Raw genomic sequence first — 26,364 nt, forward strand, 5'->3', positions numbered from 1 at the left:
TTTTGGTTCGTTGTTCAAGGAACGATTTTCTAAACAACTTCGCTGTTAAAAAGTTAACGTAACTTGATTAATGTCATGCTTAAAGATTGTTCAGACTTAGCGACTCGCGCAATCGGAAGTTTCGGCAATTGTTGATGCTCTGAAGTTCGCGTTATTAAATGCATTCATAAATATTAAAGGGGCCCTGCAACACTTTTCGAGCATGCTCAAAAAGCGCTGCCGATCGGTAGTCGAGGCTCCCGAGAACACGCGAGCCAAATATTACAGCGATGCGCACGGCCTGGAATTTACAATAAATTCTCAAAGTCAGCTGAAAATCGCTCCCTCTTCTCTCGACAAATGATGTATTAGTCCGCAAAATATGACGCGATTGTCGGCAGTTCCACCATTGGCTGATGTTATAATCACGATAACACCCTCATTATTACTTTCGTTGTTAATTTTTAGTTCAATAAGTAGATAATATGTATGTTTATATTCTGTTATCGCGTTAAAAACACCGAAACATTAATATTAGCACTTCCGGTCTCACCGACAGCTCGTCTGCTCGTAGTTGCATGGTTCCGTTTTCTTCGCCATGCGCAGTGCCGAAAACGTGAATATTTCTGTGCTTTTGACCATCGCCGGTTCCGTTGAGAGTGGCAGTCGTTCGAGTGTTGCCTCGTCAGCTGAGAACTGCATCGTCGGCACGTTCTCACGACCGACCGAGGCACGGGCGCAGCGTGTCTCCGATAACATGCTGGCGTCCGGTAATGGCGGCGCTTCGGGGTCGTCTGCCAGTGCCGTCTTACGAGGCGGTGTATCGGAGTATGGGCCGAAACCGATCTCAGCTGTCATTCGTTCCAAACGAGCGCGCAGGTTTGCTTTCATGGTTGGCAGAGCGATGAAAACACTACGGCGTTCGAGGTGCACACCCAACATTACCAAACCGACGCGCAGTTTTCAAGCACGCGCGATATCGGCTCCGCTCGACGAGAACGACGCAAGCCGACCGGAAGTGGCGGCACAGACCACGTGGTTGCGCCCAGACGTCCATGCAGACGTCAGAGAGAAAAAAATGAAAAAAGCTCCGCCGGCGCTCTTGGGCGGAGCCTCGCTCCTCTGCGCTGCCTCCCTCGACTCGCTGCCTAGCTTTCCGCGCGCTCGCAGCGTTGAGTTGAGGGAGAAAGCTGCGGAACGTGATCTCTATAATTTGGTAACACCACTTAGACTTGACGGATTCGAAAAATTTTTGCGGCATATGACTCGTGAAGAGTCATACGTCAATAATGAGACTATTCCAATATAACTAAGAAAGGTGTTGCAGGGCCCCTTTAACAGAAAAAACCCGAAAAGGACTTTGCGATCCGATAATATGTTCTACGGAAACAAATAAAAATAAAAATAATAAAATTAAAACAGGCCATACAGTGACTTATCACAAAATGTTGCCATTTTGCAGGAAAACATCTGCAAACCATTGGAAGATCGCCATCATCACCCAAACCAGGCCCGTAGCCAGGAACTTTTTTCGGGGAGGGGGGGGGGGGCACTTGCTGAAAACCTTGACTTTTTGAGAAAAACACCCAGTTTTATTTATTTTTGGTAAAAACACCTACTTCACCAAAACTTCGGGGGTGGGGGCGGCCCCTAGCCCCCCCCCCCCCCCCCCGACAACGGGCCTGACCCAAGCTTATACTTTGTTTTTATACTACAAGTGGTTGTAGTCGTGATGTTGTGGCCGACGCGGTTAGCCTGGCGTACATAACGGGGAATTGTTTGGCCTGAGAGTCTCATGGGCGCATGCTTTGATAGTAGGGGCTTGTCAGTGATTGTGTTCTTTGTCTCTTGTTCAAGCGACGTTGTCTTTGAGGCTGGTCACTGGGAGACGCGTCACAGTCCGGGAACACGGTCGCAAACGTGTGCCTCCTTTTTGTTAATCGCCACAAATCCCACGCTGCCCATGCGGCTGCAGCACCACGATTACCGTGTAGTAGGAAACGCACAGCTTCCAAAGTAATTAGCGCGCGGCGAGCTTCCCCGAACGTGCTACCTTATTTCGGAGGGCATGGTCAACAACAGTATGACGTCGTTCTCTTCCATGTCCAAAATCCGTGAGTATGTTAGAATATTGCGCGCGCGCTTACTTGTTCTTATGTAATCGGACTTCACGCACAAAAATTGTTAGCACCGCTCGGGGCGGGGCGCGCCGCAACGTTCGAGAAAATTTCCCCATGGTTCTACGCTATCCTTGCGCCGAGTGCATCACTTCTTTTTGCGGGCAAAAGTTTGCCCAATAAATCCTTACCTGCTCGGGTTCGTGTTCTTCACTGCCACTACCACGTGACAATATAGAGTCAGATTGTTCAGTGCTTCGATACATTGCAAAGAACTCATCCTTCTACCCTTTCCTTTTAATGCGCAGATTCACAGTTGCTTAAGGCGACAGCTAACCGTAAATGTAACACAGGCTGATTGACTGGTTGGTCAGACATTATGAACAGTCGAAGGTTATGAAATGGGCGGTGTTTGAATGGCCAGTATAAGCAGTCACGGCATATCTTGCCACGAACAGCCAGGCTGCCTGCGTCACGACTGCGCGCCTATATGTCTCGCCGGAAACAGCCGCTATTAAGGGCGAAGCTGTTATAGCCGGCCGTAAGATGTCCATGGTCACCAGAAATATATCATCATCATAAACGGGTATGTGCCACAGAAATTGGACAAATCCCACTACTCACCACTGCTCCACTGAAAAGGAAGAAGGCAACAGTTAGTCCAACAAATGACTGCGAAGCGACGGCGGCGCGCCATAAAAAGACAAAAAGACGAACACAGACACACAGAGAGAAAGAAAGCGATAAAAAGAAAGAAAGAAATAGAAAATGACAGAGAAAGAAAGATTGAGAGAGAAAGAAAGAAAAATAGAGAAACAGAAAAACAGATAAGGAAAGAGAAAGAACGAGAAAAAGAGAAAGAAAGGGAATAAAGGCAGATAGAAAGAAAAAAACGGAGAGCAAGACAGAAAGAGAAAGAGAGCGAGGGGGAAAGAAAGGAAAGAGAGAAAATAAAGACAGAAAGACCGAGAAAGAGAAACAGAAAAAGAAAGTAAGTCCAACCAGCTGCGCTCTTCAGCCTTGGCAACAGTAGTGCGAAGCTTCCATTTTTTTTCCTTGCTCATTGTGCTATCTAGTAACTAGGCTGGAGGTTACAGGTATTCGCACCAGGCCTGGTTATCGAAAATGAAACTCCCGCACACTTGAATTCTCGCGTGCTGTTGGGCTCTGTCGACGCGCGATCAGTGCCGGAAGAGTTTAGACTTCGCAAAACATCCTTACGCACTGTGTAAGCAGGAAAAACGAGTGCCGTCTTAAATCTGCAAATTAAAGTGTGCTAGCAGTACTACAGTAGGTCTATTCGATTTGACTACACTTCTTGAACCGCTAACGGGAGTACGATCTACGGTGCGGCACGAGGGCACGCCGTGGATACGTAGTCAGCCCCAGCGTTACTCTTGCCTCCTGCAAACCGAGCAAGAACATGCAGCCCCGTACGAGCAGTGTAGATTGTAGAGCTGCTACGTATTTGGTACTAAAACCATGTAACAAGATTGAAGGGATGCTTTTCTTTTCGTTATTGAATAAGAGCTATGGTGGTAGTACACGTTGGAGCGGAATGGAGGATGTGGATGTCATGCTTGGCGCTGAAAACAAGTTTGTTGTCGCTGTCAAGTATTAGTGTTCTTGTAACACCTGAAAGCAAACAGTCGCAAGTGAAAAAAATATGTGTGGCAGTTGGTACAGCGAAGATGCAGCGGAATTCAGACAAACAACATTGTTTTTTTTGAAAAACGAAGGCGTAGTTTTCGCTCAAACAGGCGTACATTTTTGTACAAGGAGTGGCGAACAACAAACACCGTGACGCATACAACTTTCAATAATAAAGACACACATAGAAGAATAGAAAGGTATCAAAACATTTCCACAAGGTGGGTGACTTGTATAATCTTAAGCAAGGAGATCAATAAATTACGGGACGAGTGCGTAACTTAGAACTGGTGTTCACATTTGATTTCACAGGTATGCCGAAAAAAAAACTGCAAATGTACTTAACGCATGTACGTAGTCAATAAGGATGACAAAAAATATTGGGGACATCAAGAACAGTGCGAGGTACAACACAGTATTCACGAGGAAAAAAAAATGGAATCTTAGCAATTGCATCTTCGTCATTGTAAATGCTTGCATTGCGTGCAAAAAGAGTTAACATTTGGTACTTTATAGTGAACATCAGAGCGATAAAAATATGTCTTTGGTGTAGTAACATTGATATGAAGACAAAGAAACCCTGCCACAGGATTTCTATCAATACTGAACACCATTCCCCGAGGAAGGCAGACGACTCGGTAACAAGTGTTTGGTGGATACAACACTGCCTACGAAGACGTTTACGATAAACTATTTAACTTAATCATGTGAATTGAATTAACTGCTCAAGACTAAACTTACCGGCAAAGTGAAACGAACCAAGTTCTCTTTTTTATTTATGAGCTGGAGCATTCGTTTACGATTGTCTGCCAGAACATTGTGTAACAAAACGGTTTAGGTCTAAGTGAACATCTGAGGACGTGGCAGAGTGAGATTAGGCCTGTGAGAGAATTCACGTCGGGATTTCGCTTGTCTGAATGTCGATGTCTGAATGTCGATGCTGAGTCAGTGCACAGGAATGTTTCCTCGCGAGACATTTTCTCATGCACACAGATACTGGTCAGTCATTCTCAAGCCGTCCAACCAGCAGGCTTAAAGGGCACGCCCTGCACTACAGGGAAATCTTCGGGACATCCGTATCGCCTTCACCGCATTGACTTCCTCGTTTCACAATCAACAGCCCACAGTCTAACATTGTCTGTGCTACTGGTCTGTGCAAGCAAGCTAGCATGGGCTACTTATTCCTCACTGGAAGTCACCGTACTTGCAGCTGTCCGTCACTAATAGTTACCACGTTCCACTCGGCATCACATTCACACCCGCTCCGTGGCGCTGTGTTCGGCAGCATGAAACTAAGGTTTCACGTGGTCAGGTTGCACTTTCGATCCTGGAGCTCGCGCAGTCTGGTGAGTTGACGATGGCGTCGCCCGGTGAAGCGTCGCACGAATGACCGGGAGTCGACGACCAACTTGGACTCCTTGGCGGCGTAGTTGCGCTGCTCGTGCGCCATGATCACGTACTCTCGTCCCACGCGCAGCCTGGGGCACGCGCAGCGGCTGTCTCGCGCCCACAGGTACTCGCGCTGCTGCAGGTCCAACAGGTTGCGGTAGGACTCGGACACGGCCACGTCATAGCGCAGATAGCCGTCCACGAAGTCCGCTGACAACACGGTGGCTTGGATTACTGCAGGGAAAACAATATTGGAGGCGACAGTGATCCTCGACATAGGTTTCTTGCAGTGGCACTCGCACGTCAGCGTTCGTGTTCACTGGTGTATTCCTTTTGTTATGTGTTTTTTTGTTAAATGTGTTTAGTCGCACTGCGGAAGCGGATATCAGAAGCCACGTGAAAGAAAGCGCGTGGTTGAGATTTTCTACGCCAGGTGCCGCAACCATCACAGCTGCTCGCAAGAGGAGCATCTGCTCTTTTTGTGAACTTATTCAATTAATATTCGTTAACTATCCTGGCCAATATCTTAAGTAAATTTATGCTGCGATATCATATGCATCCAGTGTAACTAAACTTCAACCAGAGCTATCGATTTCGTACCAGTTTTATTTTTTAAACACACGTTTTCTAATGATTTGGAAAACCGGAAGTAAGTGCTCGACCGGAAGTGCTTGGAATAGTAAGAAGAGGCACTCGTTCCTAGTTTTACTAACATATTTAGGCCAACTAACCAAGCGAATTAGAGAGGTCGAGACATCAAATCGATTCGGAGAAGTTGACTACATGTTGAGCATATCTTGTGGTCCTCCATCAAGCCGAGTCTGCACAAAGTGCGATGTGTGTGCTCAATACACTGACTGTAGTACTGGCTTTCGAAAAGTTGAGGAATGCTGCGAAATCCACAAACCACGATAATTTTGTGCCAAGAAAAAGCAGATGCGCATCAGCCTCATTCGGTGGAAGTACAGAAGACCAAGCAGAACCTTTGGACACTATCTATCGGATGAGCGCACATTCCGCGCGTTTTCTTCGTACTGCGCGCGTGTGTGTGTGTTTCGCATTGTGACTTACTGATGGTTTTTCCCTCTATTCCTTTCTTTTCCCACGCTTACCTTTCCCAGTGCAGTGTAGCGAACCAGATACTGCGATGTGGTTGCACTCCCATCCTGTTCCTTATTCTCTCCCCATTTTCGAGCGTTAGTACCTTAGAAGGCGAACATTTTAGCAAAAAGAACTTGAGAAAGTTCTTGAGAAAAAGAAAAAAGACAGTGGACACTGACTAGATAAGCGCTTGTGATGAACAGCTATGTGTTGCTGTATACGGAATGATGTGTTAGTTCATATACACTGTGGGCAGAACTAGAAATGTGTGCGTGTGAACTTTTTATTGCAATGCGAGCTTCTCCAAGCGAGCTGTACATTAAAGAGATGTCGTTGGAGCCTAGGTATCGACAAAGGAACTTGACGCACCCCTCGAAACGTTGGCTCCAATGACACACACCTTTTTCGTCCACATTCGATCGCCTTCTCCGTACTTCGATATTGTTTGGTTATTTGAGAACAGGCGTGGTTGAAAAATTACTCAACGGTGGCATGCTTATGGCCGCAGATGAAGGAAGATCTCGAGGCTGTTGTCCTCCGTAATGTGATCTACGGCCACAGCAAGCTGGCTGCCGACGACATGGCCAGCGTTAAGGTCAGTCTGACCTATCTAAGTATTCGCTAGTGCATTAGGACTGGCAGATAATGTCTGACAGCACATTTCTATTTTCACCGGATTGGGCCAACCGAATCGATCAAACTGTTTGACAGGTCAAGAAGCGCGAAAAACAGTGACAGACATCGGATAACTTTCACAGCGACTCTAAGATGGCCTCATTTCGAGCAACAGACCTTCAACACTTGATGGTTCGATGTGAGGCTTGATGTCTGCCTCTTATAGTTTTCTGGGCAAACCAGAACCAATGTCACGCAACCGCGCGCTCAGTTTGGTACACGTTCGTCACACTTCTGCATCGACTGAAATGGGTTTGGTTCGTGACTGGTTTAACAAGCGTGGCAAGCACTACAAGTTGATAGTAGCTGGCTTGGCGCATAGCTTAGCGACTTACGGAATGGTTTGGCAGCTCAATAAAACACGCTTCTTACCCATACGGCACATGGTATTGATTAGAATTGTGGCGCATAAAAAGAACAATGGCGAGACGACTGACAAAAACAACTCTCTTGCTTTCTTTGACGACGTGTAGGAAAATGTAGGTCCATGCATACGCAGATGTATCGAAATCTGTCAAGAGGCGATGAAGGTTTCGTTTCGAAACGGCAGCAAGAAAGCATTGTGCCATCAAAACTTCAGTTTTGACGATGCGTAAGGCCAGGTGCCAAGTGAGAAAAATTGCGTCTCTCCTGAACTTTTACAAAAATACGCGAATGGATTGCAGAGAAGCGTAACTGTGGCAGTTTAAAAAATGAGTTGTGTCAAAAAGAATCTATTGGAGCAGCAACGGCAAGAAAATAACTGGCTGTGACCATATGACAAAAAAAAAGAAAACATATACGCAAGTTTCATCAATTGAAACTTAGTACAAAGGTCGGACATATCAGCAGCGCTGATCTAAGCACTTTTAATAGTACCAGTTAATCTGCTTACATCGTACTTGAATAGTAAGGTAATTTCGCTACAAATTACGTAGTGCACACGAACCTAGTTGCCAAATTTATAAATAAGAGCAGTTAGGGGTTCATTGCTGAAACTTTATACAGTGAAAACACAAATAGAGTCTCAAACATGCTATAATAATCAATAGTTTTATTTTTAACAATGTCAACATCGTTGCATGTGAGGTCTATTTCTTTTGCAGTCTGTGTAAAATGTTTTCAATTTCGAATACTGTGCGATCAATAGCGGATTGTGGAAATGGTGTTAAATAATATTTTGAGGTTGTTACATGGGAAACTTACGATATTACTGTGAAGCACGCCACAGTGGGGAGCACCGCATTAATTTTGACCTCATGGGGTTTCCAAACATGTACAGTAAGCATACAGGCGTGTTTACATACGTCGCACTTACCACATACCTTGTAAAGTGGTAAGTGCGACGAGGCTGATTTGACAGACATTTAAACATGCACCGAAAGCAATCACTATGGCATGCCGTGTTAATTGACTTGTTAGCATTCAAATGCAACAATAGGCGCACAAGAAAACGCCATCGATATTACTTCGTACTGCATGCAGACTAAAACTCACCAACGTCGCTCTTGCAAAAATGGCGCAACTGGTTTCTCGGACGATGGCACAGCGGACACTTTCCTGCAAAGAACAAGCGTTGCACCATTACTCAATATCAGTTAATTTTCGAATATGTTACAGACTCATATGACCCGTGATTTCGTTCTTCACGTTTCAGTTATAGAGCAGCACCCTCTAGTAATGTCAAACGAAGCTGTAGTGAAGTTTCAAAACGAAACGCGATGTGCACCGTCGTGCTTATTTTGATTCCATGCACTCTGTTTACGCATCGCGCAGGACAATTTTCTTTTTGTCTCGTTAACCACTTATACACACTCCGTTCATAAGTTACGCTAAAACGGTAAAATAAATCAGGCGAATTCATATTATATAAAACGTCGAATCGTTAGTGTCACTTCTACAGAGGTGATGTTCGATGCTTGCCGAGGTGAGTCTAGGGACGACGGGAGCGCCACGAAAGTAGCACTCAAGCTGTTTATTATTCATATCGTCAGCGTCGTCGTTATTACTAAAATGCTTGCAATCGTTTGAATATGCGGCACAGAGGTGTGCTCATTGGTAGCGATATTGGTATCCGCGTTCGCTTGGAATCTACAAAAAACAATATCGTGCGATGCAAGCCACCAGTACGGACCGCTGCACCAAATAGAGCCGTCGTGTAGCTTTTATATGCCACAAGGACTAACCAGACGAGATGAAACATGCATTCACTGACGGACTCGACGTTGCCTATGCAAACTACTTTAAGCGCAAGATTAACTAGCCGGACTCTCCAACGTGCACCACATGTAACAGTTGGGATGATTTAAAACACGTCCTGCGCGACTGTTCCCGTGACGGCAGAATCTGAAGGCAGCACTTCAATTGGAACGCGGCTTCAGCTTAGACTACGGCACCTTCTCGGCCTGCGGCAAAGTAGCATTTGGGCGATGCGCAGTACGAAAGCGCTGTTGGTATTTTTGAGGACTACTCGCGAAACTTTATGAATGACTCTTTTGCGTATATATGTGTATTTGTGACACTACGTACTATTCGTGCGTATATGCGGTCACTATATATTTTGCTTAACCTTGCGCTTAAAGTAGTTTGCTATATATTTTGCTTAATATTGCGCTTAAAGTAGTTTGCATAAGCAACGTCGAGTCTGTCAGTGAATATCATAGTTACCATCTGATACCTGTAGTAGCAAGCCAGACGATAAACCAGGCTAACATCTTCGGGAATGCCATTAAAACTGCTATCTCTCTCTATAATTGGCACTGCATTGTTGGTCAATCTTCTGTGATTAGAAGTAGAGGATGTAAAGGATGCCTAGGTCAGTTGACAGAATCATTGCGGCTGTTTCAGCTGCTGGTATAGCCTTTTGTCTCTGACAAACAATAACATGCTGTTCTACTTGAAATCACGATCGAGATAAAAAGGATCGAGAAGTTGGAGACACAAGCGAGATACGCAGTGTGACCACGACACTTACGTTTCTTTCTCTTTTCCTTGCTCTGTTTGTACCATATTTCTGAAAGGAAAAAAAAATGAGGCTGGTTAGTTCGTAAAGGAATGAAAAACGCGATAAATTTCTGTAATGAAAAAAAAAGAGGCATAGCGAGCCAAGTTTGAGAAAAGCAGCGACGAATGCCCTATTCGAGAAAGAAAATTTAGACTACACTGTGCTTCTGCGAAAGCAGAAAACATTTTGCGCATGTCGACTCGATTTCTGTAGAGTCGAAATGGGCTATGATTTCCTGGATACCATAATTTTCCTTTTCTTACGCTCGGTGCTAAAGGAGAAATCTGATGGTGATACATTGACCTTATTTTCACTTTCTTCTGAAGTGTAAGGCAACCAACCGACCATGACCTTGATATAGTGAAGCCGCGTACGGAGTGGAGAATTCTACGCGTTTTTAACGCGAAACGTTCTATGGCAAATAAAATGAAGTTTTAGAAACAGTTTTCTACTTCTCCTAAAGCCCATTCTAGTTAAGATTAGGAAAAAAACACCGGGAAGTAAATTTGAATACAAAATCTATTTATAAACCTAATGAAAATGTGAACTGCGAGAGTAATTGAATAAATGTCTATTAGGAAGCCGTTACGGAGAAGCGAGGAAAGATTCATCAACGGCCATTACAAGATGATGAGGGTGTCAACGTGGGCTTGTCGGTATTGCATTCTACTTTATGGTGACGTAGGCTAAAGGCAGGGATAACAGAAAAGGCACACTCGACACAGCGCAGCGCTGTGTTGTGTCGAGTGTGCTTTTTTTTTTGCTGTTGGTTTAGTTACCATGAAGTAGAAAGGTCTATTAGCACCGGCTAACGTTGACTGAACGTCGGCTGTCCACTCTGATAACAAGTCAATAAAATTAATCCTATCAATAAATTCTGAGCACACTACGACCACCCACCCTAGGAAATTTTCCGTAATTTCTTACCATAGTTGCTATTTACCACAATATTTCAGCAGCTTAATGTGAGATAATTTGTTGTCACAATGCGCGAAGAACGTGTAAGTTCAACGTGATTAAATAATTTATCAGCGGGTAAAAAGTTTCTTGCGAACTGGCACTGCGGATTTTTGTCAGTCACATTGCTGCGCCTGACGTTCTTTTTATTTTATCCTCCCCGCTATCTTATTTTATCCCCTTTCATTGAAGGGCTGTTGAAGCGCATTGAAGATGAGTAAAATTTAGCTTAAAATTTCACGTATCTTCAAACTCAGCGCTCGCAGCTGCCGACCGTTGTTCTAAATGCTGCAAAAGAGTTCCTGTTCGTTAGCTCTTTTAAAATATATCAAGACAAGGTGTGCAATGAGAATAGCTTGTGGTTATATCAAAGGATTGTTGATAAGTAAGCACGGAACAGGAGAAGGTGATAAAAAAAAGAGGAGGGAGGGAGGCGAACTTACTCCCTGCTTTATGCCTGATTGTCGGAATAGGCGAGACATCGTCTGTGCTGGTAGTGCTCGTCGCTTCATCTGTGACGAACGGAATGGCGTTGTCTTCGAGTGGCCCCTCATGGACCCGAGCCCTCCGGAAATGGTGTTCCGTTGCAGGAGGCTCCGTCGTATCTGCGGGTCTCTGAATCAGATAACTCGGAGGGTCCACCACACTGCTCCGCAGCACATTGTCTTCCTTTGGAACCCAGTACTGATACCGAACGCTGGAATTTGCCTTCTTAACCATGTATACCTGCAAGGTAACGAGGAAAGAGAACCTTGGTGTGAGACACGATGAGATAGGTGTCAGTGCTACAGAACGGCAGAGGTCTTCATCCAACAAGCCTATAAAATATCAGTAAACTGAAACACCCTAGGGAAAAGTAAATACAATCATTTCTGGAGTTTTACGTGCCATAACCACGATATGACTGAGGCACGCCGTATTAGAAGGATCCAGGTAATCTTGACTACCTGGAATTTCTTAACGTGCACTAGCATCGCACAGTACGCGGGCCTCTAGCACTTTGACTACTGAAGGCTTGCAAATACTGGACATAGAACATCCAGTACCTGTTGCACGGACTGAGCGTATGGTGATTTCAGCTTGCCGACGAACACGCAAGAAGCACATTTCAATACGTACGATGCTCACCCGAAACAAAAGCAGCTGTGTAACAGTATTCGCCATTTATGTAATGAAAAAAAAAAAACCTCTATTCTGTGACATTAAACAAATAAAATGCCATATAGCCTCTAGCTTTGTTAACTCTGCCAAAAATAAACTAATATTTCGCTGTTTCCTGTTCCGCCGAGCCTATAAATTACGAGTAGAAGTAAGCGCGTTGCAAGAAATACTTAGGTGAGCCAACGACGCGAAGCGAGCGCTTGTTGGGGAGAGACTGTTAATGTTCTCGTTTTCCGTGTGCCGAGAGATGGCGCGCCGGCACTGAGGACCGTGGCGGGCTGCTGGCAAATTCCACAAAGCACCTCCGGCACGTGGGCGACGGTTTCCAAATCTGAAAAGCCGAGTTATCGCGCGATATCGACCACCCGACACGTCGCGTGAAAGGCCCGTTTCGTCGCTCAATAGCGTCGCTCGTCGCTGTGCAGTGCAGTTTCCGCGCATATGGGGTTTTGCCTTCACAGTCCACGTGCTACGTTAGCCGTGCAGTGCAGGCACCTTTTCTTGTTGCTGCCATTGCTTTTTGAGCTCGTTCTTGAAAATGTCATGGTGGTCAAGTGTTTTTGTGCTGCGGAAGAATAGGCAAGTGCTTTGTGCCCTTTTGCAAAAGTGGCTAATAATCTTGCAAAGAAAAGTACGCGCTTTTCACGCGGCCAGCTAACAACGTGATAAGATAACGTGATAAGAGGGTGCTATTTCCTCTATTGAACACTTCAGGCACCGTTGCATTCGTCATATTCGCTATATGCACGCTGGTTCACAGGAAGAGCTTTAACAGTAGGCGCAGGCTGCGGCCGCTGTGCACACGGTGACGTTGCGTTCGTTTGCACGGGTCGTAGAGTGCCTCGATGCGCGCGGTTGTCAAGGCAGCCTACCAGGTCGAAGTTGGTAGCGCCATCTCTCTGGCTTCTTGTGAAGCAGAACATTGTCTCGCAACGGGTAGTCTTGGCGTTCGCTCACCTAAAGTATTTCTTCCACCTGCGGAAGTAAGCGAAGCGCAAAGAGACACGCGCACTTCACAACAACGCTCGTTCAGACGGCAGGTAAAACTGCCACGCCATGTGAAACGAATGGGCGTTGCCCACTTTGCTTACCGCGAGCGTGACCGCCTTCAATGTGGGGCCGACGGCTGTGAGGGCTTCGCTGCCGTTCTCGGCCATCTCGTGAGTGAAGCTCGTACCTCCGGCAAGAATGGTCGAAGTGCCGCCGTCCAGCTTTCGCGATTCCCAGTGAATCGTCTTATTACTGATGCCTTTGTTTGGCGCGATCGAACGGCTGGGCCAGTGGTCCCACAGAGCTGCAACACGGACCACACCGCCCAGGAACAGAGACATCGATTCAGGTGTCGTTTACGCGCTAGTGTCTATACACACGCATAGGAAAACAACGACAGTAAGGCAAGAACGCGGGCTGGAAGTACGTACTGAGTACGTTGTGGCTGTCATCCTCCACACGGATGTTGGTGGCGCCACGTGGAATGATAGTCACGGCCATGTACTTGTACAGTTCTCCTAAAATGAAAGGAGAAATAGGAGTTGTCTTTCAGCATATTCAGGCTTTTGCACTTTTTACTGATAAACAAAATACGCCAGGACGTGCTCAGATTCATATACATACATACATACATACATACATACATACATACATACATACATACATACATACATACATACATACATACATACATACATACATACATACATACATACATACATACAAACTCTAGAGAAAGGTACAATTAGATATTACCAAGATACTTCGACTTCAACGTCACTCACTTTACAATCTGCTGTCTGCCAAAAGAGCCCTGGGTCACCAACTAACGCCTGAGCAGCGCAGGCTTGATTTCACTTGATTTCACTATAACCTTCCATAATTCTCAGGCCACACAGACCACTGGAAAGTGCTTTGCGCGGGTCTGATCTTAAATGTCATGATGCATCGCTATGTAGTCTGAGTAATTATCACGTCATCTTTCAACACCTTAATTCATCATCTTAATTAACGTCATTAATTTAATAAGGTGATCATTTTTCGCACCATCCATCTGAAGTAAGGGATAGTGACTGGTTGTTGATAATTCGCACCCAAAAACAGTGTTGACAACAGGAAAAGTGCGCTTCTCCTGCCAATTGATCTTATTTAGGCGAAGTCAACTTTACAGACGTTTTCCGTTGAGTTTTTACGCGTGAAAGTCGCAAGACCGTTGCAGTTACTATAAACAAAAGAACGCCATAAAAAAAACAGAAAAGCTTTTTTCCGCAGTTCCAACTCCACATGTACTACAGTTCGATGTGCGATGTGCATCAAATGCACAGAATGTGACAGCGACAAGGAAGCATTCAATGACCTTTACGATCCACGAATAAATATCTGGGAAAGATATCTACCGAGTATTCGCAAAAAGTACTAAACCGAACAGTACCGTGCATCGATGCATGCCTTTCGCGACGTATGTCGGGCTACCTGTGATTAAACTCACCTTGCGTAGAAGACATCTGCTGCACTTGGACGCATGAAAGATTTCTGCCTCCGCAAACACCACACTCGTCCATACGTACACCTGATTCTATGATTCCATCGCATCCGACATCCTGCGAAGGCGCATATTGTTAGGAGATTGAATTATTCGCCTATTCCCAGCAGTACATCGTTACATCAGTGACACGAAAACGGCAATGGTTTCTACTTCAAATTTCTGTAAAACGCGGTGGACCGAGGAGCAGAAACCTATTAGGAAGCTCTATTTGTAGTTAAAGAATACAATAGCGTGAGGATTGTTACTTGAATGTAGCGGCCGTGCAAGTTCGCATATGCGCGGTGAAACGATACATTCAACGTAAAAATGGGTAATACTATTGCATACTAAGGAACGACCACCACAACACTGAAAATTCTTGTTTCTTGAAATACTTCAGCCTGCTCTACTTCAGATGAAACAGCAAGTATTTGCTCATTAAAATCAAATCTTCACCCGTCATTACCACTGAGCCGTAAGATCGCTAACACCACTGTTCATAGAATTGCATTGCACTGTCGGAAATAATAGCGTGAAATAAACTGACCGCAACTATGAAACTGAAGGCTGGCGCATTGCAAGGTATTCCTCGGTGACTATTAGGTAAGTTCGAAGGAACCATTTTCATGCGTATACTGTAAATAAAAATTATAACCCCAGGTCTTGTGAATTGGAGTCATTAGCTAATACTGACTAACGAGCTTTTGGGCCTCGCTAGATCATCTTGTTTCCTTCATCGCTTATCTGTTTAGCGTTTGCAGTCCTGAAGGTATGGTAAACAAAAGGTAATTCGCATATTCTTAGCGAAAACCATGTACCTGCTTATTGGCTGCGTACACAATCTTCAGTGGATTTCAAAATCTGTCTGCTAGAGCAATAGTGCAACGGTTCTATCTACTGTAAAATTTACTGAAATCAGAGTTAGAATGTTAAACACGCCACCAAATCATACAGCTCATTTGAGAGGGGCGCCTGTTTGTTGATAACAAAAACAGACTGCCGACTGCGCTTTTTTTGTGATCCAGAAGCTTCTTCGCGCAACCTTTTTTGCAAGACAGTACATCACATTGCCACAAGTGCTCTTTTTAAATGCGAAGCATTTCTTAGCGAACCTCAGGCACTTTGGGCGTTTCTATCTATCTATCTATCTATCTATCTATCTATCTATCTATCTATCTATCTATCTATCTATCTATCTATCTATCTATCTATCTATCTATCTATCTATCTATATCTATATCTATATCTATATCTATCTATCTATCTATCTATCTATCTATCTATCTATCTATCTAGCCGCCTACGTCTGGGCGCTCTCCCGGTCGCCTCCATAGGTTGTAATATACCAAAATTTGCATAGCATAGGATGAGTGTATGACGAACACGATTCGCTGGTGATGACATGAATAACGCAAAGTACCTGTCGCGTACATCATGAAACCCTTTCCCTCAGTCACGTGTGGCACATACCTGCATACCAGAGTTCATGTTATGCGGGTATGTGCCACAGGTAATAATAGAGTTTCAATCAACGCAGTAACCGGGAACATACACATTTACACGGAACGAAAGCGATAATAATAATTGGTGGGGTGTACGCCCCAAAACCACGATATGATTATGAGAGACGCCGTAGTGATGATATCCGGAAATTTTGATCATCTGGTATTCTTTAACGTGCACTGACATCGCACAGTACACGGGCCTCTAGCATTTCGCCTCCATCAAAATACGACGGCCGCGGCCGGGATCGAACCCGCGACCTTCAGGTCAGCAGCCGAGCACCGTAACCACTACACCACAGCGGCCGACGCAAGCAAAGTTGGGCAGCTGAAGGCAGAGCACCCCTGAAAAACTGGGGTCAATGCTTCCTACAATAACTCTGCCGACAGGACCATGTCCCTCCTGACTACCGGTGACCTCAGCGCTGATTTATCAAAACCCAGCAACGCCTGCTTCTTCGGCGGCCATGAAAGACGGCTTGGATGGGGACAGGGCATCACAAGACCTCGATGCCACGTCCAAGACAGGAGGTATATCATAGATCACTTCTTCGTAAAAGCCACCCGCGGTTTCCACCAGCTGTACTATACCTCGCACTTCACTACACTTAGACCGTTCGTCACGAATGGTCTAAGTGTAGTGAAGTGCGATCACGAACGGATACAAGTCCTGTCCAGCTGCTGGTGCTCACTGATCACGGCGATGATGGCCTTATTGAAGAAATGCCAAGAACCCCTTCCACACATGCACACGGGTTCGTGAAACGTGCGTGCGTTCTCCGTCATAACGGATAAGTTAGGCATAACAACTGTAACGCAACTAAACAACTGCAACTGTGACTAACGTACGAGCAGTGCGCCTGTCCGTGCCACTCGGCTGTGTATATGTGCAGGGACACTTTTCTGAATAAAACTCAGTTGCGAGTAGCACATGTCCTGTGCATCTTTGTTCCTTCACTGTGCTATTCGAATTTGCGCTATCCAGTATTGAAGAATATAAGCACTACATATCAGCTTGCTGCGTCTCGTGTCGGTAACGCCTATATTTCTGTTGGTATCGTTAAGTAACTGCCAACAGCTAGTTATATAACACATGTGCGACCCTTCAAGATATGCATGTGCATATACCATTTGCACATCTCTCTAGCGTTATTCCGTGACGTTTCGCTCAATGTGATAAATTGCGACAGTCACCTTCCTGCGCATGCTTCGCATAACAACGATTCCTACGGTACGTGGGATCTGGCGAATTTTTTTCTTCTTTTTTTGTTACCGCCTCATTACTCGTGTAACTACTGCCTTGTGCAAACCGCGCCCGAATGACTGGGAACCGTCCAGATTATTTTAGAACCTTCCGATGAGATTACGCGCGCAACGCCAACATTAGACTTTATTCTGGAACTTACGCGGCCGGTAGTGATAACGCTGTAATCTTCGATGGCACATGTATAAATGCCGACGCGCTTTACTGCTTGGCAGATTGCTCAATGGCCGACGACTGTTCGTGTCGCTATCAGTGCGCGGCGTCTATCGCTTGTAATTTGAGCTTTCATTTTCAGAGTACAAATTTGCCCAAATAAAGAGCTCCGTATTTCCCAATCTTATTCTAGTCTTCTTCACCGTCACAACCTCGCGATAACATTAAAATTACTTTAACAGCTACGCGCGTACAATCTCAAATTCGCTATAGAATTACAGTTCACTATAATAAATAGGTCCCATTTTCTCGCCTTTAGTGGAAAAGAAGAGGCCAAAAAGTTGAGCTTGATTAATTGCGAACACTCAGACAACGCGTTTTCTTCTACGTAATACAATTAGAAAAAAAAGATGTAGTTGAGCTGCAGTTATCGTTCAAAACACGTCTAGCCAGTCAAGTGTTTATTGATCAGTCCAGTTCGGTCTTGTCCTGCTGTACACCCAACACGCTTTTGCGGGTACGTGCCGCTTTTGATGACTGCCACGGTCATCGGGTTCTCGATGCAAGCTGTAAGCGCTTGCATCGAGAACCCGAGGACGCTAGCTTAGTTAGCGGTAAGAGCGACGGGATGTGGTTTTCTAATCTGAAATATCTGGCAGCCTTCGAAGTTCAGCAAGATTTAGAGATAAGAAGGGAACCTGCAACGTTGTCAAGATTGGTTATGTTTTTCAAGATTAGAAAGCAGTCTAGGACAGAACGGTGGGTGAGTTGGAATCGATGCATACTTGAAGAAACTGCGCGAAAACGACGGAGACAGAGAAAACAGGACACAGGACGAGCTCTAACGCCTGAAATTTATTGACCAAAGCAGAACACACGAAAAAAAAATCCAACACCGTGTGTGCGCAGTATTCTATGGGTCACGTGGAAAAAAATGGATAAGCATGCGTACCTCGCAATCCAGCAAACAAATGGCAGGTACTGATACGGAATCGTCACACATTTTGTTTAAGGCTTCCGAGAGTTCTCGAGGTCTTTTATGTTCGGGCTTCAAGGTAATGACAGTGTTATTAAAAAAAAAAGATTACAACCACATGACCAGCATTTTGCTGAAAGATGCGAGTTCAGCGCTCCCTTAAGGTGTTTTCGAGCTGGCAAAGCCGGTCATTAATGCAGTTACCCGACTGTCCTGTAGACAACGCTCATCCTGTGTCCATTTTCTGTTTGTCTCCTTCGTTTTCGCGCTGGCTTTTTAGGTATGCAGTTTTTAATTACTAAGTAATATTAGCATTGTCAGAAGATTATATAAATTATTACACTTTTCTAGCCTTAATTAGCTACAGCATAGTCTTATAATGCATAGCTTTTATTGGGCTTTGGCATTTGAGCGTGCCTAGAGCTTCGACTGCCGATTTCACTATTTAATAATAATATCTGGGGTTTAACGTCCCAAAACCACGATATGATTATGAGAGACGCCGTAGTGGAGGGCTTCGGAAATTTCGACCACCTGGGGTTCTTTAAGTGCACCTAAATCTAAATACACGGGCCTCAAATATTTTCGCCTCAATCGAAAATGCAGCCACCGCGGCCGGGATTCGATCCCGCGACCTTCGGGTCAGCAGCCGAGCGCCATAACCACTAGACCACCGTGGCGGGTGATTTCACTATTTATCCACCTTGAATTGAAGGCTGCCTATACATACGACATATGATGCTCTTGAGCATGCAATATGGTCGCGCTAGCTCTTGCTCGACATAACGCATAAGAACGTTCAATAAATGAAGGAACGATTGTTAGCTGGTTATGCATTCCTAATGCTCACCTTACACCTCCCGTTGACGCATATCTTGGAATGGCCGCATGACGTGCCGTCCGCCATCTTTCCGAAACTGAAGATCATTGTAGAATCTTGGGATCTACACCTCAGTTCACACGGATTTCGTTCTGGAAATATTAAAAACAAAGCATGTGAAAACAGTGCTTGTCCTCGTTTTGGTCTTATCAGAAACGGGAGCTTTTTTCCAGCATTAGAAACATTTACAAGTCTGTTAAGAACTCAGAACTTGGAGAGTTCGCACCCCACGCTTCGTCAATGTATTGTATGGCTAGGGGCAATTGCATATCATAATAAGATGCCCGAACCAATCATATCTCAACAGGAAAAGCGCTGTAAAAGATTCGTTCGAAAAAAAATGCAGGCGTACCTAAACAAGGGGCGATTGCTTCCCCAAAGATTTAAAAGCTACGAATTTTTGTCTTTGTATTTTCCATCCATTCTGCATAAGCATAATTCTTACGTTGCAGAACACACATTTGGCGTAATCATACAAGGAGCGAAATTCTTGCGATGAAACGGAATAAAGCTTTCGCGGATAATTCCAAACACTTGTAGCGCCTTGTGCAACTGTGTTTGTTCATATTCTGTAGGTTCCTGCATTCATGTACAAAGCATTTGTGTTTGTGCTGCCCGATTTCATTCTTTTTTTTTAAGCACGCTATGATTTATTTTTTCCCAAGCGAAGAGAAGTAGCCAGTGCTAAGAAAAACTAAAGGCGCCAAGCTGTGCAGTTATATCGTTTACGTCTCAGAAGAAGGCTGTGCAGCCGCTAATGCGCTTTCTGCGTTCAACCGGGCTATCAGAACGGCTGTGATAGGACGTCCTGCATGTGTGGGCATGTGTGCATGTTTTGTTGTTTTTATTTTATCTCTCTCTCTGTCCTCTTTCAGACCCCTATATCCCCACCCCTGTGCAGGGTAGCAAACCGGTCGCTCGCACCAGGTTAACCTCCCTGCCTCCTTTTCATCTATTTCTCTCTCCTCTCTCTCGTGTTAACATCTAAAAAAATCCTCACGTATACAATAATTAGTACATCTGCAATAATAAGCGGGGGTATGTACGAACGTCGACGCCGAACGTTATTTCTAACTAGAAATAGGAAGAGAAAATTTCGGAGCTGCTGAGGACATCTGGTGCCAACAGAAAGCGTAATGATAGGCTAACACACATGAACACTCCTTACTTTGCGTGTGACGTTCTTCTGCATACCACTTTGCAACTCGACGTCCGTTCCCCATGGATCGGTTGTTGAAGGCCGAGCACTGGACGTCGGTGAAGTCTTCGCTGCCAGGAGGACATTTCTGAAATGCATGAAGATTTTCTGACGAGTTCAGAACAAATTCAAGCCTGCATAAACACCGTACGCGATACGACGTATTTGGCACCGCAATTAGTTGACAATGTGAAACCTTAGCTACAAAATTTCAGGCTAGCTATAAAATAAGATGCATAAATACTGGAAAAAAAGCCGGGAGAATAACTTTATAATGGCATGCATATATTTAACAACGCACCTCCGTGTTGCAGAGTCTGTGCTCCCATAACGTCCCGGAACAGTTAGAGAACTGAGAATTCGTCGCTGTGAGTGAGCTCCTACAAAGAAACGCAGGTAGTAATTATGGCATTGAAAACAGTGCACGAAAGAGATAGCATAATTTGCTGAGCTGGTATCCTTGTGCAGCTTTAGCGCAACTCAGTACGAGTTCCTTGCTTATGTCCCTTTTCTTCATGCTCGTACTGAATTGCGCGAAAGGTATACAAGAATATGATGGACCAACTCGCCCAATCAGCCACACTTGTTCAGCTGAGACATAGACAGAGTATTAGAAATTTTCAGACAGGCGTGATAATAGCAATACAGAATGTGGCAAAAATCTGGCGCACTGCTCACTGAAAACGAATTCCGTCGTGTAGTTTGGGCGCAATGTGGGCACGCCGATGTTTCATCCTAAACTTTTACGAACGTTTTGAAGTAGTGGGACATTATTCCAGTAAGATATGGCACGATCGATTGCGCAGTATGGGCATAGACAATATAGCAAAGCGAATGATGAAAGGTTAAGTTTCTCAAATTTTATCTGAGAATGAGTAACTACTCGCATCATAAGCATGCCACTAATCTTAAGGTCATTAGCGCGAGATATTCCCCGTGCAAGAAAATACGTCACCTTTGGGCGACGCCTCTTTGTCAACTGCTTATCTAATGATAACTGCTTATCTCTTCTCGGTAAAAGATACACATCTTTAGATTTCTGAGCCTTGGTTCTTCGACACTGTAATATGCCTTTGCTTGCGTGCAGTGATTTCCTTTTGATGATAATGATCACAGTAATACCCCGCCCGTCTTATAACGAGCAATTTTTACGTAAGCCAGCGTTGGACAGTTTGCGAATTTATCCTCCGTTTTCTACTATACAAATAAACACAGAAGAGTGTTCGCTTCCATTCTGGATTAATTGTGGTGTTGCGTCATCTCGCTGCATTACCTCGCGATACAAGGCCGGGCACGGGTCGTTACGCCACCGCCGCATGTTCTACTGCAGGGCGACCAGAAGTTCCAGTCGGACCACGCTTGATGAGACGAAGAAGAGGGGCTCGTTCTGGCTCTGCACATCTGCGTTGATGTGCCAGAAAAAGCATTGTTATGGTTGACCCTTCCATGCTTGTGGACTCGCGGACAACTTTTCTCGGCAGTGCCGTGGAAGATGCACAATCGAAACGCATGCGTGCTCGTGCGCCATGATATAGTACCTAATCTTACAAATAATGTTTTCATTTGCCTAGCTCAAAGAAGTACTGCTCTATCCATCATAAAACGCAAACGGTTATGTGAACTCGCAGGTGAAATGTAATTTTTGTTCACTCTACAAGAATGTCTTTTTTTGCATTTTTCAGACAGAACCACGTTTTTTACGCGCCTATGTTCCGCAGCAAACATTGCGTGCACGATGTATGTAGGTCCGTGTGCGGCTGCACACTCGCCATTTAGTTCTCCAGGAAAAACATACTCTAAACATAAAATTGAAACGCACACTGAACAATCAGATGGTCTCCCTTCCATTCACATTTTCCACGTATGTCTTTCTAAACGGTTTAACGCTGCGAGCAAGCAGAAGAAACTAGAAATGAAATCGGCTGCAAGCTGCCGTACTACTACTGGACTCTGGATTATTAACACGAATGTGCTGAAGTCCCACATCCGTAGCCTTCGTTCGCTACACTGCCAAGCTGGGCAGTCCCCAAGTGTAGAGGCGCCTGCAGACACTTCGTGTGCACTCACTAAGTCAACTCCGCCAACTTCTAACAGCGAATCTGTTATAGCTGGCCGTAAAATGTCCATGACCACCAGAAAACTATCCTCAACGGGTATGTGTCACAGAAATTGGGCAAATCCCGCTACTCACCACTAATCAACTAAAAATGAAGAAGGCAACAGTTAGCCCAAGAAATGGCTGCGAAGCGACGTCGGCGAGCCATAAAAAGATAAAACAGAATGAAAAACACAGAAAGAAAGGGATAGAAAGAGAGAAATTGAGAAAAATTGACAGAAATAAGGGGAATAAAGACATGAAAAGATAGAAAGACAGAGAAAGACATAGAAAAAGAAAGAAACAGATACGAAAGAGATAGAAAAGACAGAGCAAGAGAGAAAGAGAGCGAGAAAGAAATATATATATATATATATATTGAAAAAAGAATATAAAGAAACAGATTAAAAAATAAATAAAAGAAACATAAAAAACAAAAATAAGAAAGGCAGGAATAAAGAGAAACAAGGAAGAGCACCCAGATCCGCTCTTCCTTCAGGCTTGGCACCACTAATGCGATGCTGCCATAATTTTTTAACTTGTCAGCTCCGCTACCTGATTACGAAACATAGCATACGTTAGGATTGAATTAACTTTGGCCATCAGAGGTTCTCTAACGTGCCCTCAAACAGTGAACGAGGGTCTTTTTTTTCTATGTCTGGGACAGTAAAGTAAGAGAAAGGGAGACAATAACACAAGCGCTTGTGTTGTCACCCTACCTGTAACTAGTTTTTCGAGTTGCCTCGCAGTTGATGGTTACGTGATGCATTTGCGTGCCTTTTGCACTTTGTTCAATCAGCACGGCAGCCACTGGTCACGGGCAATTAACGGTGGCAATAGGAGAAGCCAGGGTTATATAACAGTCGACGCCAGTATCGACCGAACAGTTCAGATTTATAGATGCATTGCCGGAGACGTTGCCGAGTAAGATGATGCCGATTACCTACGAGTACCGGCTAGAAAATTTCATCTCCCCATTATGTTACACTCATTCAAGAAGCGCTGTCCCCAGGGTAAAAACTTGTTTCATGCTCTTATGAACGGGACCTGAAGCCAGATTCAGTTGGGGTATACTCGACGGTTCAGTATAACAATGCATAACAAGCTGTGCTTATAGCATAATGGACTTGTGTGTGAGTTGGCAATTCATAATTAAAGTAAATCGCAAAAAAAAAAGGAATCGAGGAACAAGAGACGGAAAAATGGCAGCACGAGCGCTTTATCCAGTCGTTATGAGGGCCGCGGCTGGTAATAAGCTGCTGTTAGAACAATGATGAAAATCGCTGTCAAAATGTACGAGAACTTTGCTTCAACACCAGATAGCGTTGTTTGCCTAGACATGAACAAGCTACGTAGTTTGTACAATCGGGGTAGAAGAAACTCAGCTTAAATTCACTTGCAGCTTACCGAGAATTGTTGCTGGCCGATCGTTAACCAGGCTAGAAGTAGCGATGGCGACCACGGCGTCCTCATTGCGCCTGGGCGATAGAAAACAAAGCATTGCTACATCATTACAATCTTCTTGCACTGAAAACACTATCTCTTAATAAAATTGCGCACAAGGTCAGAATTTCAAAACTTTTTGGAAGCGTTAACCTCACCAACGTTTGTCATGCGGACATTCTAAAATACGTTATTCATGACAGCTCGAGATATTTCACTGATTCGTGTCATAGACCCGGGGTGCGCCTTTAGCGAATGTATTGTGTACGACTAATCAGGTGTCAAACTTGTAGCAGGTATCTATAAAAGGCAAACGAGTTTGAAACATTGTTTACGACGTCAGGCTTACAAAATTTGGCTTTCAGCAATTTAAGCTATCCTGTGCTTCTACAATGCGTTTTGTTTTGTAGCATGCATCGAACTGACGCGTAAAAAATTGGCCGCGTATCTGCGTGCTTCGCTGCAAATGTCATGTAAAGACGATAGAAGAGGCGCTGTGTGAGATATGGACGCCATCTGGCAATACGTCGGGAAACATGAGTGCTGTGTTGCGTGCTGGTAGCCCCGGCGCAGCAGCAGGCGAAGACCGGCGGTGACCAACGCGACCGGCGGGGACGCCAGCCAGCCCGAAAACGCGGTTTGGCGCGAAGCGCTGAAGCAGAGAAACGTCCGCACTCAACAAGTACTCTCCACACACTCTTATTTACACGTCGCCTGGGTAAAACAGGAACGCCAGAGCGGCGCCCACAACCGGCAGCCTGAAGGCCGCCCGCAACGCTGCTTTTTCATTTTTTAAATATTTTTTTTCACCTTCTTGGCCTTCTCAAAACTAAAGTTTTTCAACACCAACCCATGGCATTCGTACAGAGCAATACAGAACCGAAACCGAAACAACAATGAGCTCGTGCGAAGGGCACGGAGGAAGGCAAATTTCAGCGCAGTCGCATTTTCAGCTTTGTTGAAACAGCGCTCACTAGACGACGACGAAGTAAAAGAAGGCGCTGCCTGTCCTGTGCCTTCTTTTACTTCGTCGTCGTCTAGTGAGCGCTGTTTCAACAAAGATGAACGCATACCAACTCGCTCAAGCTTCCATTCTTATGCATTTTCAGCGCAGCTTAAGAAACTAGGGTCCTTAAAATTACGTATGTATGCATTTTCTATTAAAGGAACACGCCACCTAATACTTACCTAGTGATGTTGCACCTCAGATATGCATGATATTTACTTTTTGATCGACAACGTTCACAAGTATGAGCAGCTGTACCAGTTCAAGACGGCTGGCCCTTGGGCAAGTGGTTCAAGTTTGGCCGAGTGGGTGAATCGAGGGACGTGCCGACAAACAGAAAGACAGACAGAAAGACCAAAATTTCTGCGTTTAAGTTCCCCAAGAAAGACTATCGTCTTTAATAAGACCGATAAAATACAGTGATGTAGGTTTCTTTACAAGCTGGCGTCTACCGATTATCAAAGACGCTGGTTTCAGCAGTTTGAACTTGCTGAAGAGTTTTTTGCCAGCACTTATTTATACTTGCAATTGGTGTTGACTCATGAGGATGAGCTGAATGTAAAATATCTGCCCATGTTCAAAGTCCGACGAAAAAAATAAAAGAGGGCAGAAGTCTAGCTGTTGACAGGCGTTTATAAAAGCATCTGATACGTCGACTTGCCTTCTACTATGGGCTTTGAAGCCATGGGTATTACGGAAGGCCTAGTTGGGAGGCATGATAAATAGTACTAAGAAAGACACCGTCCATAAAAGAATGCAGGGAATACGTTTCGGCTTGCCTGATGGGAGCCTTATTCACAATGTTATCAAAGACGTGTGACCTTGATTCCATTTTCAACAAGGCTCCCGTACGAAAAAAAACTGTGGTGAACTCAAGTCAACGCGAAGATGAAAAGGCAGCGTACAACAGCCATGTAGTCGTAGAGCAGAAACTGAAGACAGCAGTGTTTAGGAACTGTCGTGAATTACGGCGACTTCTGACAGTTGACTATGTGACAGTTGTCAGTTGTCAAGCCTGACAAGTACCAGTTGTCAATGAACACGAACACATCAATGCTTACACAGGGATCCGTGATACGGAAACGTCATACAACCTGTGAACTGCAGACTTATTTCGTGATATTTCATCGCGGATGTTTTGAACGTCATAATCTTTTATGGCTTGATTAACGACAGTCTGGTTTAGGCGACATAATTAAAGAAAATCACGATTCACGATCACGTTCATGATTGAAGTCATGAAGATGATTATGATCATGATTTGTTCATAATCGCGTGTGTTGCTAATCTAAAAGCAGTGTGTCATTTTTAGGTGAGTAG

At 44.7% G+C, this 26,364-nt stretch overlaps 1 protein-coding gene across 2 annotated transcripts in view; it reads right to left on the minus strand.

The window, feature by feature from the left end:
• Positions 1–3,800: 3,800 nt before the first annotated feature.
• LOC119388394 (ADAMTS-like protein 5) overlaps positions 3,801–26,364 on the minus strand; it is an 84,274-nt gene continuing 61,710 nt past the window's right edge. The window contains exons 3-14 of one of the 2 annotated variants that reach the window (XM_049413933.1): positions 23,992–24,073; positions 21,774–21,887; positions 20,802–20,880; positions 20,471–20,588; positions 19,273–19,394; positions 14,492–14,603; positions 13,434–13,520; positions 13,104–13,306; positions 11,295–11,577; positions 9,865–9,903; positions 8,388–8,450; positions 3,801–5,369 (exon numbers count right to left, since the gene is read on the minus strand). In XM_049413933.1, coding sequence (XP_049269890.1) covers positions 5,047–5,369; positions 8,388–8,450; positions 9,865–9,903; positions 11,295–11,577; positions 13,104–13,306; positions 13,434–13,520; positions 14,492–14,603; positions 19,273–19,394; positions 20,471–20,588; positions 20,802–20,880; positions 21,774–21,887; positions 23,992–24,068 — 1,620 coding nt within the window. In that variant the 5' untranslated portion in view covers positions 24,069–24,073 and the 3' untranslated portion in view covers positions 3,801–5,046. Of the gene's footprint in view, positions 5,370–8,387; positions 8,451–9,864; positions 9,904–11,294; positions 11,578–13,103; positions 13,307–13,433; positions 13,521–14,491; positions 14,604–19,272; positions 19,395–20,470; positions 20,589–20,801; positions 20,881–21,773; positions 21,902–23,991; positions 24,074–26,364 lie in introns of both variants that reach the window. The other variant, XM_037656102.2, reaches the window with a different exon arrangement.

The sequence above is a fragment of the Rhipicephalus sanguineus genome, chromosome 3 (assembly GCF_013339695.2).
Source record: "Rhipicephalus sanguineus isolate Rsan-2018 chromosome 3, BIME_Rsan_1.4, whole genome shotgun sequence".
Classification (NCBI taxonomy): domain Eukaryota; kingdom Metazoa; phylum Arthropoda; class Arachnida; order Ixodida; family Ixodidae; genus Rhipicephalus; species Rhipicephalus sanguineus.